This window comes from Eleginops maclovinus, chromosome 7 (genome assembly GCF_036324505.1).
Source record: "Eleginops maclovinus isolate JMC-PN-2008 ecotype Puerto Natales chromosome 7, JC_Emac_rtc_rv5, whole genome shotgun sequence".
Taxonomy (NCBI): Eukaryota; Metazoa; Chordata; class Actinopteri; order Perciformes; family Eleginopidae; genus Eleginops; species Eleginops maclovinus.
The window spans coordinates 7,434,269-7,446,047 of record NC_086355.1 but is presented as its reverse complement, the minus strand read 5'-3'; the positions used below and the strand labels follow the sequence as shown (position 1 = coordinate 7,446,047).

At 35.6% G+C, this 11,779-nt stretch overlaps 1 protein-coding gene across 11 annotated transcripts; it reads left to right on the top strand.

The window, feature by feature from the left end:
- Window positions 1-1,998: 1,998 nt before the first annotated feature.
- scel (sciellin) lies at window positions 1,999-11,147 on the top strand. Of its 11 annotated transcripts, none has more exons than XM_063888055.1 (27): window positions 1,999-2,236; window positions 3,550-3,585; window positions 4,542-4,602; window positions 4,818-4,880; window positions 4,997-5,068; window positions 5,216-5,248; window positions 5,413-5,451; window positions 5,550-5,585; window positions 5,673-5,714; window positions 5,797-5,868; window positions 5,947-6,015; window positions 6,395-6,466; window positions 6,558-6,626; window positions 6,718-6,774; window positions 7,564-7,632; window positions 7,746-7,799; window positions 7,881-7,922; window positions 8,019-8,093; window positions 8,174-8,236; window positions 8,336-8,371; window positions 9,097-9,165; window positions 9,301-9,351; window positions 9,440-9,502; window positions 9,603-9,671; window positions 10,053-10,161; window positions 10,568-10,670; window positions 10,774-11,147. In XM_063888055.1, the coding sequence occupies exons 2-27, from the start codon at window positions 3,558-3,560 to the stop codon at window positions 10,788-10,790; spliced, it is 1,533 nt and encodes a 510-aa protein (XP_063744125.1). In that variant the 5' UTR covers window positions 1,999-2,236; window positions 3,550-3,557; the 3' UTR covers window positions 10,791-11,147. The 11 variants fall into 11 exon arrangements, with proteins under 11 accessions (XP_063744125.1, XP_063744122.1, XP_063744124.1 ...); XM_063888052.1 differs by having other exon boundaries at window positions 5,547-5,585; XM_063888054.1 differs by having other exon boundaries at window positions 5,410-5,451.
- The last annotated feature ends 632 nt before the right edge of the window (window positions 11,148-11,779 follow it).

Genomic DNA, 11,779 nt, shown 5'->3' with positions numbered 1-11,779 from the left:
CTTCTCATAGCAACCCAGAGAGCATTATAAAGCATAGGTTCACTGCATTTACCAGTGATGACAACTGACTCTTACCGTAAGAATTTACTATCATAACACTGAGGGATTGTCCAATTACTATTTCAGTAAGACGTATTGCAGTGAACAGCAGTTCAGTTGAAGTGAGTGATGACGATCCATGGTAAATCACAAACTGCGGACATTTGTTGTCCCTCCTTTTTTAGTGGTTCTTAGATAGAAGGTTTAAAACATTGTGTCATAAGATTGTGTAGCCTAGGATGCAGTTACATCTAGAGGCTGCTATTTAACCCCTGGTGTTCTCATGATATCTGGGCCAAGATTATGCTATAGTTCAGGCATGAGTATCACAAGCATGAAATGAGATGGCAGACATGCAATCCAGTTGGTGTACACACATGCAGGAAGCAAGGCTAGAATGAAAAATTCCGTGGAATCACAGATAATAGAAGTGTGTGGCATCAGTAATCCTAAAAAAACTCCTAATGTTATAAATTCAGAACTATAAAGATAGGAGGGGAGATTTGTTCATAACTAAATGCTGAATTGTTTTGTCTGTTGGTATTTCTGTGATGAAATTAGGCACTTATTTGTTTAAAGCTCTAACTTTGTGTCTTGACTTTCATACTCACTGCAGTATCTTTAGGTCAACATAGAACGGGTTGCTCTCTTTTCTGCGTCTTTGACTAACTGTGTTTAAAATGATTAGGACCAGTATATCCTTAGCACTTGTAATATGTATCTTTTTTAATAGTGTTGCACAACCAGGATTGTCATTTCATCATTGTAACTCTAGCGCCTCCCAGTGTCAGTAAATCCCACTTGAATTGTATGCCCTGAAGTGAAATTAGTGTTCACTTCAGTGATTACATTTTACAGCTTTCTCACATTTCCTTAATGACAATTATACCAAAATTTGACTTTGAATGTTCAGCTTTTTTGAGTTGATCTCATTTCCCAAATTAGCTGAGCATGTTGCTAGTTCGATTAGAGTACAATGAGCAATGTTGTTATTGTCATGTATGTTATTTTGAACCCTTTCATTCATGCTTCTTCATTCATATAATGTCTTTCTATTAGATATTTTCTCTCCCTGTTCACATTCAGCCTAGATCGACCATTCCAGATTAGTCTGCATTCCTTTCGTTCTGTCACTGTGAATAGGAGAGGTTCACTTTAGTATCATGTTGTCACACCTCTGCATGCTATGCGCAGTTCATACTTATGTTCATTCATAACAGGGCACACCCAATAATAAAACTCGCAGTCACAGACAACAGGGCATTTCCAGTTTAAGTCTGATTGTCACTTACATTGCATTTTTACTCCTGAGGATTTTGGATTTATATGTAATCCTAAATAACCCATTACTTCCATTAAGCAGCTCAGGTACCTTCCTTTTGATAGCACAAAAATGGTTGTTCTTCATATATATAAGTAATATTATATTAAATGCCATTAAGTATAAGTTTTATTAAAAGTTTCAGGGCATATGTGAGACCTGCGCTGGCACCAATTGTGTATCTTTGTGATCAGCACCAAGGTGTAAGTATTTAATTTATGAGACCTGAGCGATAGATGATTAATCTAATAATCTGAGACAAACCCAGTAAAACCTTACTGTAATTGTAGTAGCAAACACGTGTAAAGTGCGAAGTCCACTCTCAGCCAGTCACTGATTTAAAAAGAGAGCCTTTTGTTCTCGGTTCAAAGTTCAAGGGGACAGGTAACTCGCATATCTTGACCACAGATAAATGCATTTTATAGTGTTCTTGCTTTATGTGACAATGAATATGGAAAACATCTTTCACATAGGATATTATTTAATAGTGTCTCGTAAAACCATATTACAGATCACTTCAAAGTTATAGAAGGTAGAGGCACACACTTCCACACCCACATTGCAGTTCTACTTCCTCGAAGTTGAATTTCAAGTCCTTCAGCACTCCACCCAATTACATATTTTTTGTCGATAGACAGCCGTACATTATTAAGGTATAAACGCCGATGACAGAAAGAGAAAAATCTGGAGTGAGAGAGTGAGCGTTTTCTTTGATTGTCGTCTGAAGCCACACCCGTGGGTGGCCTCAGAATCTCCTCCCTTAAGGTTAAAAGCACAAGGAATGACAAGGAGTGCAAACTGTCGAGTGATAGACAGGTGATTAGACCTGAGATACAGTCAGAGTTTACTTATCTGTCCAACTAGCCATCAGTGAAGGTACGTACCCTGTCTCTTACTTACTAATCTTTTGCCAGTTGCCAGCTTACACTTGTATTTTCGTGTAATGAAATGTAAGACATAGAAAAAGAAAGTGCTTCTAAAAAAAGGAATGATTTTAGGAGTTCTGTGAGCCAGATGTTTAAAACTAGGGTGTAATGGTCCTGGAAAATAGAAGCAGAACATATTGTAAACCATTTAATGATGTTCTTTTTAAGTACATTGATTCCTTATAGGGATACATCGCACACAAACAGACACTTTTATTTCTTTGATGTTTTGCTTAAGATCAAACGTTTCCATAGAGCAGAAATGGTGCTTAGCAAACATTGCATGATTTGCGTATTTTTAATGCTAACCTGTAGAGGTGGAACTGACATGTTCGGTCTTGATAACGCTTTCAGTCAACGCTGCTAAACTTCTTTAAGAAATCTGATCTGATCTGCTACACACTATCTGATCTGCTACACACTATTAGTAATATTTTATGGGGGACAAAATATTAAAGCATCTTGTAGAAATACAATCACTTCAGTAATTTCAGTACCAGTGTGTTATTGACAGTACATTTCTAAAGTATCCTCAAGAAAAAAGTCTTTCAGCTTCCCAATGCTAAAAAAAGGCAATTCAAGGATTCCACTTAATCAATCATAATGTGTTTTTACTCAACAGTAGTGAACATTTAAAGACAACTCAAATAAAAAAGTTCATTGTTTAGCTCATCATCTGTGATATTCAAACAACTCCACACATGCCAGAGTAATATAGAAAAACCCAACTCTAAACACACTTTTAAGGGGCAAATGGCACTTATTTGACAGAGCAACCTCCATCAGACAATTTACAAAATATAACTTCCCTTCCAGCTGTGGATATATGCCTAATTGTTCCTGATATGGATTTGTTTGTGCTCTATAGTGCATGTAGTTGAAAGGCCATGATCTTATCATGAATAGCAAATGGCATGTTACTGGTACGCCCCTATGTTTTGCCGACAATACTGTGTTTGAAAAAGGTGTGTTATGAAGAGTAGGTGTGTCTCCATGTGGGCACAGATCAAGACAAACCAGTTTGGGGCTCAATCAGTGAGTTTAGGGTTGAGCAGAATTGAATTATGTCAGGCATGGTGAGAAAACCCTGGATGCCATGAGTAAGTGCACATAAGGAGAACAATCACTTTAGTAAAAGCTTTGATTGTTAAGTTTGTGTAGTTATCTCAGGTCAAATCCTATTCCACAGTACCATGTAGTGGCTAATGTACTCTGTGGTTTCATTATGTGATGAATTCCCTTCTTGTTCTGTCACACACACAGGTTTCAAAATGAGCAAGTATTCAGCATACAAGAATCGTAAGTATTAAGAAATATAAATTAATAAAATGCAGAACATAATTAAATTCATTTTAATGTCAATATCCAATGGTAACATTTGTCAAATGACGTTAATACAACTCTGTAATACCCGTTTATAAATGGTATTTGAATTGACTTATTTTTTCCATAATATATTTTTCTCTATTTCTTGTTTTACATTCATTTATTTTTATATACATTTTTTATTTATTGCACATTAACCTTTAATCACAGCCATAGGAGTTATTACCAGGTTTTTAAAATATTAACAAATAAAGGTTTATAATCTTTGAGTATTTAGTATAGTACCCCTTCATATATAAGTCAAAGAGTCAAAGTGCATTACTGTTCAATGAACAAGCTGATAATTAACAAGTAAAAGTAACGTGAGACTTATGCACAGGATAAATAGAACTGTCATATAGTTAAATAAAATAAAAAATAGGAAGAGTGATTAAAAACAGTATAATGGATGAAAGAAAACGCCAAATGACAACATATTCTTGAGGCTGAACTGAAAGGCCTGTGTATAATGAAGAACAATGATGAACCCATTCACAACCAAATTATATTTCAAACACAAACAAATATTTGAATTGTGGGTTTTTACTCAAATGCCAACCATTGGCAATCATTTTTCTTTATTCAAATATTTAAGCACATTTCATACTTTCTGTCCATTCCAATGCAAGACAATTCTGAACACTTTAAAACACACTGCATATTTATTTTGTATCAGCCTCAACATCATCAATTTCTGAGTATCTCCAGGAAACAGTACGTTCAAAGCCAAAGTGGAATATTATGTGTACAATGTCAAAAGAATACAGTATACGCTGAATGAATAGGCACTTTTGTATTGATTTAAGTTTTTACCTGCTCAAAATATGTCTAACTTCCTTTAAAATGTGAGTTCGAGACACTCAAGTGTTCCTTGTCTTTTTTGTTTTTAGCCACTCTGCTGAAAGACAACAGCTGGATCAGAAAAGTGGACGATGAGGATGAAGCTGTCGAGTGAGTCATGAAAACTGAAACACAGATAAAATATTTCAAACTGGCAAACCCATATACTCAGGAAATGCCAAACAGCTGTTGGGTGTGACTTGTATTTCAAGTCTAAGTTTGCCTTTGTCTAAAATAAACCTCTTTGTACATTCCTTTTGCAAGAGACAGCCATGAGTCACCTCTGGTAGTGTAAATTAATTAACTTGTGATCTTTCCTCCTTCAGTCGAGACCCAAACTTTGGCAAGACTGTTCTAAGCCAGGTCAAAACCGAGGAGACTTCTGTGGGGTAAAACAAACATTTAGATATTTATTAAAATAAGGGTTGCATTAATGGGAAACTATCAATAACATTGGCATCTGGTCGTAAATAAAATGATGTCTTTGATTACCCTTTGCTCACAGTCCAGGGGGGGAAGAAGTAAAAACCACCACAACTACAAAAACTTCCACATCTGTGCAGGCGCTCAGCAAGAGGTATGATATTAATAAACATTCTGTTATCTTTTTAGTATACTGACGTTCCAATGTATTTAGATTTTAATTAAAGGTCTGGTTAGCATTATTTAAAACACATAAAACAACACAATAGCAGAAACTTTAATTGTGTCTCTGTTTTTGCAGATTTGGCGCAAGTCAGGAAGATCTGAACAGCAGGTTGGTACAATAATTATATTATAATTGTTATCCTCTGCAGACGCACAGTGCAGCATTGTAATGATTTTATCTGTTCATTTATGCTGAAATCCTTTATCTATGTTAAGTCACTTTGAGTAATTTTAACCAAATGTCTGGCTTAACAATGTGTCTCTTTTAAGCAGCACCCTCCCCTCCAGCAAGACATCCTCCTACTCCAAAAGGTACATTTTCATAATAAAAGAACAAATGGTGCAATATTTAGCTTCTTTCGTGTTCCATTATTACGAAGTTATCTTAACAATCTGCCTCTCTGTAGCAGCACCTACTCATCTGTGAAGTCCGACTCGCCGGTCAGGTATGTAAAGTCTTCAGTCTATTAAACTCAAAGCAAAAATCAACAGAGAACATTATGTGTAATTTTGTATTTATCATATCACAACAGAACCACTCCCAAAATGACTGTCATAGGGAAACCTCAGACAAGGTACTAACACTTGCTACTAACCAAAAAAGAAAAATATTTTCAGAGCATTTTTTAAATTTGTTTTGTATCACTCTTTCTTTAGCACAAGGACCTCCTCTGTCTCCAAGGATGGCAAAACCACTGAGACCACCATCACCACCACCCAGAGTCTTAGGTAGAGAATATAACACCATTATGATGTGTTATCTTAGCACTGATATCTGTTTAATGACAACTGACTTTTTTCTTCCAGATCCCCTGTGCTTAAGAGTCCCACCATGACTGAGACATTCAGCGAGAGGGTCAAGAATACAAGCAAAGGGTGAAAATATACTTCAACATATTCAATGGTGGTCTTAGTACTCAGATCATATTCTTAAGTTAAAATAAAATTACTAAATATCAACTGCTACACAAATGTATTTTCATCTATTGACTCTTTGGTGAAATATATGATCATTTAATCCGATTGGGCCTCTAAATGTCTAAATTCTGGGAATCACTCATTGAAACTCATTTTTTATCAGTGTATCCAATATGTTAATTTGAATTCATCTGAAAGGTCACCAACAACTGTAGTTTTCAGATAAATAGCTAGGTGAAAAGTACAATATCTGTAGTAAAATTATAACATTTGTTGAAATGCACAAGTACAAACTTGAACTTCACTACAATGGTAAATCTCATATATTTTCTCACAGGACAATGTACTCAAGCTTCTCACCAACAAAGACAACCAAAGTGACTGAAACAACTGTTAGCAGCAATAACGAGTAAGATATATAATGGACAAAACATATTATTAAATCATAATATAATTTAAATCTTTACATCATTTACAACATAAACTGTATTTCTCTGCAGTGCTGAGGACGATCTTTTTGATACCCTCATCCCTTCAAAGATCAGGGAGGATTACTCACCCACAGACAGGTGATATTTTCATACAGAAAAGCCTACAAAATAAATGATGTTGTTTGTGATGTCAGGCCGTCAGTAACTACATACTTTTTTTTCTCTACAGCAAAAAGACTGTTTCCACGGTTGAGACTGTCACTGTGAAAAGCAGCGCTGACATTGAGTGAGTTTTCTTCCCATAGTGTGTACAATGCAGGGGGAGGCTGTGTATTATTCTGGTAACTTTAAATTCCAGTTATAGTCAGAAGAAAATGTAATAATAGAAAAAACTAAATGTTTTCCTCTTAAAAACAGGCCACTAGAAACGCACTGTTTAGTCCTGTTAAAGTAATGTCTTCTTAATATACAGTAACGGAAATGACTGAGACCTTTCTAACAAATTAAAATATATTTATATATACATCTTCAATTGGAGCCAATGGGCTAAGGACTGAGTGCCAAAGACAGGTTAGAAAAGTCATAAAGTACTTGGTTTCATGGGATTTGTTGACGAAAAGATAAATATAGACAAATGTTAGCCTTATGCTTTAAAACCATGACTTCAATAAAGATATCCTCTATATACTGTATTGCCACTGAGCCTATACATAATAAAGATTTAGCTCCATGCACAGAGGCTTATTTGAAGCCCAGATGGTCTGTGGGCGTGTGAATGGTGTGAGTGTACAGTGTGGTCTTGCAATGCCTGTTCCCCTTTCAGTGTGTCTCCGTGCCTTAGAACAAAGATAGGAATAGATAGGTATAATAATTAATTTATAGGTAATATTACCCTACCATTATTGTTGATATCCTTTAAATAAAGTAAGACAAAGTACATTTTACCAGAAAGATAATAGGATGTTTAAAGAAAATATAGAAAAGATGAATTAATAAGAAGTGTAAAGCTTCCTTACTCAAAATAATATGCTTAAATGTTTACATCACCTACAACTTAACCTGTATTTCTGTGCAGTGCGGAGGACCATCTTTTTAACACACTCGTCCCCTCAAAGACCAAGGATGACTACTCACCCACAGACAGGTGATATTTTCAAGAAAAACCTTGAAAATGAATTATATCCATAACAAGTCAAGGAAATCAAATAATATTACAATAACTATACATGTAATGGAGGTATATCTCTCTCTTTACAGCAAAACAACTGTCTCCAGCACTGAGTACGTGACAGTGAGAAGCAGCAGTAATGGGTGAGTCACAGCATTGACGAACTGACGATAACATTAAATACCAATCAGTCTGATAACAATATTTTGTTTTGTTTTTTTCAGAAAGGAGACTAAAACTACCACCACGACTAGGAGTTCTGCCTCGTAAGATCGACCTGCCTCTGCACATTTTTTATTTTAAAATGAAAAAGTGTTTTTTACTCACAAACTCATATATTTGTGATTTGGTTGTCTCTACAGGGCCGAGGATGACCTGTATGGCACACTCTTGCCTAGTGGCATTACAAATGCGTCCAGCCTGTCCTCTCCTGTCAGGTGAGATGCCTCGGTGAATAACATTTCACAAAACACAACCATTTATTTATCATGTCATTGAAATAATTACACTGTCATTGCAGCAGCAGCAGCAGCAGCAGCATCTCAAAGAGAGAGATCACCACAGTTGAGAGCAGCAGAGGGTGAGTGCTGGATTTGAATAATTGAAGTAATGCAATGGTTATTTGCTTGTTAAATTTAGTTATCCTAATTTATTCTGACATTGTGTTTTATGCATTTAGAGGTTCAAGCCCATCCTCCACCCTAAGGACCTCCAGGTAAACATGCTGACTACTGAAGTAGGATAAAATGGGGCTTTATGACATATGAAGAAAATTGTCTATTGACAGAAAATGATAGGATGTAATGTAAGATTGGCTGTAAACCAAACCAGATCAGATAATACGTGTTTGTATTAAATGTAGTTTTCAATTACAAAATAACAATCATTTGGATTTGAATGCTAATTCATCAAAAACATTTTACATGTATATGTTGGGGGGAAAAAATTCAAAGGCAATGTTCATTCAATGAGGCTTCTTTAAAGATTTTAACCTGCAAGGGAAAAAAAGAGCCAACAATTTGTAGCATTTGTCGCATTTAATCAAATTGCTAAATAGAAATTATAATTCACATTCATCTGTGTAGCAATATTAGAGTATGCATTGATTTCATGTCCTTTTTGGAAACCTGACATTTAAGTTTATCTTAGAGATCATGGCATTTGTATCTTTCGCCGTTTCTTGACTGTTTATATCAGGAAAACAAGACAATAATTTGTTGTTGTTTGCTTGTGAACATGAAGACAAAGTACAGCTGGGTCTGATGTGAATGTAATTATATTTAATAGGTCAAGAATCAACAATGTGTATTGAGAGAGATTACATAAGAACAAATAGTATAATATCTACAATTAAAAAATATATAAAGATCCAATGTATCGATAGATAAAAAAGTGTTGAGTACAATTTGCAACTCATTCATATTCCTTGTGGACACACAGCTACAGCTCGTACACTGATGATCTTCCTTCCACCCGCACCTCCTCCTACACCATCAGCAGCACACCCAGGTAATCATTTGACTATTATCGACAGCTCTCACACCCACACACACATCCATTGCAGGGCCTATGCTGTACAACCAGATGAAAATGTGGCTGCAGTCTTTATGATATCCCTTATCTGTTCTGTGTTTGCACACACAGTGACGACTACAGCAGCGACAAGTCCTACTCTTACTCCAAACCAAACTCCAGGTAGGAATCAGAGAAAACATTTACTATCTCTGCATGTACAGTGAAGTAGAAGTATTACTCATCTATGGTTCACTTTGTTTTTGCACAGCTATGAGTACACCAGTATCTCCAGTCCCACCTCCTACACCTCAAAAACATACAGGAGCAGCAGGTATTTCATGAAATTAAACATGTTTAATACTGTTGTTCAAACATTATATGGGAGTAAAGCAAGACCCTTATGGAAACTGGTATTTGTGTTACTCTCACAGCCGGTCAGATGACGTGTCAGATTCAGTCTACTCATCCTCCATGAAGAGTGTGTATGGAGCTCCTGAGAGGTAAGAATTGTAACCACATTATTTGTAGAAACTTGGAAACAGAAGTTCCATAAAAACAAAAGACTAATAGTAAACAATCGTACTGATAGCCCTGCAAGGCTGTATGTAGGCTTGGTGGTGCTATGAGCAAATGTCCCAATGCTAACATGCTCGCAATGATAATGCTAACATGGTGATCGAGGGCATGTATTATGTAAGGCATGCTCATCGTCTTAAAGGGGCCCTATTATGCTCATTTTCATTTTACAAAAATATAAATCTGCTGGTGGCACTAGAGGAAAAAACACATTTTAGACCATATAGGTCAAAGACAGAGACTGTATATCCTAGTTCAGCAACAAATATATGATGACTTTCTTAACACTCTTGTGTCCCACACAGGACGGTGCTTGAGAAAGACCTGTGCACCTACTGCCGTAAGCCCTTCACTGGTGACGCCAAGATGGTCCTGGATGACATGAAGATCAACTGCCACATTACCTGCTTTAAAGTGAGTAGAACAACATTCAATCAAAATTTAGCTAAATCAGTGTTTAAGGAACTATAAGACGCTCTATAAGTTGCAATTCGTACTTTTAAATAAATACATTCCTACTTCTTTTGTGAAGTGCGTAGAGTTCGTGGTAATTACCTGCATTGCTCCTCCCAACTGACAAGCAGCCTAATCAGCCTGAGTAATTGTAAACACCTGTAGGGGTTTAATTTGCAACATAAAAAAGCAACTACAGCTGTTGATGTTTCAGAGTATTAGCCACAATATTCGCCTTTAGGGGAATTTTAAATCTGCTTCAAATGGGAATACTTAGATAAAGTGTTCTTCTCTGCTAACAGGTATTGTGCAGCTGACTGCTAAGTGTGTGTTTGTGTATTTTACTCATGCGTGTGTGTTTTTGCAGTGTGAGGTGTGTAACAGCAATATGGGTTATATGAAAGCTGGGGACAGCATGTGGATCTACAAACGCATGGTGCACTGTGAAAACTGCTTTGAGATCACCAGAGGTAAGAAAATAAATGCATAAATAAAAGTGTGAATTAATGAACATAAATGTAAAAGATCTGTTTGCTTTGATATTACATTTTTTTGTTTTGTTTTACTCTACAGAAAAATGGTGTCGCTGAATATCCCCAAGCGCTCCCTGGAGAAGAAGCATATATGATTATAGATAAAAATGGATTGCTGTTTATCAGTATGTTTATGGTGATATGGGTTCTTGTGTTTTTACAAGCTGATAAAAAGCTTTATCTTGGTGTTTTGACAAATGACAGTTACATATTGAATATACCTTTTTAGTAACATGCACCTACAGCTATCTGTTACTGTGTTGTTGACATTGTGATATTGCTGCCTCTGTTTCTACAACTTTTCACAAATGTAGCCTTTTAGCAGACTCTTGTGTGAAACATAAAATAAGATAATGCAATATTTAGGGCCGGGGGCTTTTTCTGAGTGCAATAAAGGCAATCAATATAGCTTTATCTACTAATGTGTCAATTACTTTGTTGTTTAGCTGCCCTGTTTGTAGTTCATATCAATATGTGTTCTTTTATTATTTACATGCCTTTTGAGGAGTGGCAATCTGAGGTGTATGTATATACAGTATATATATTTACCTATAATGAAGTTAATCATTTAAAGTGAAATGGTATGAAATGGAAGTATTAAGATGTTTGTTTCTTTACAAAATAATATTTCTCCAATTTGAATAATTACATTTGAATTCTATTGGAATTATTGAATTGGTCATTTCTGTATACTTATAAAGTACAATATTTAATTTATTTTAACATATTGTTGTTTACTTAAGAGAATACATTTAAACTACTGTACAAAATGTATATTCTTTCTTGAATGTATTTTATATCAACGCTATCACATTCTAATGTTAATTAGCATATCTAACAGAACTATTTGTATGGACTTTTATCATTTCTCATATGTTAGTTATCCTATAACAGACACAAACATGGAAGCAATAGACATACAGTACATAACATAACCTTACTTTATTCAACATGACCTTGCATACAGTAGCCTGTTCCCAGTATTCCTGTCAGTTTTTCCTCTTTTGTTCGTTCCTTAATTACATGATAACCCTTACACAGATTTG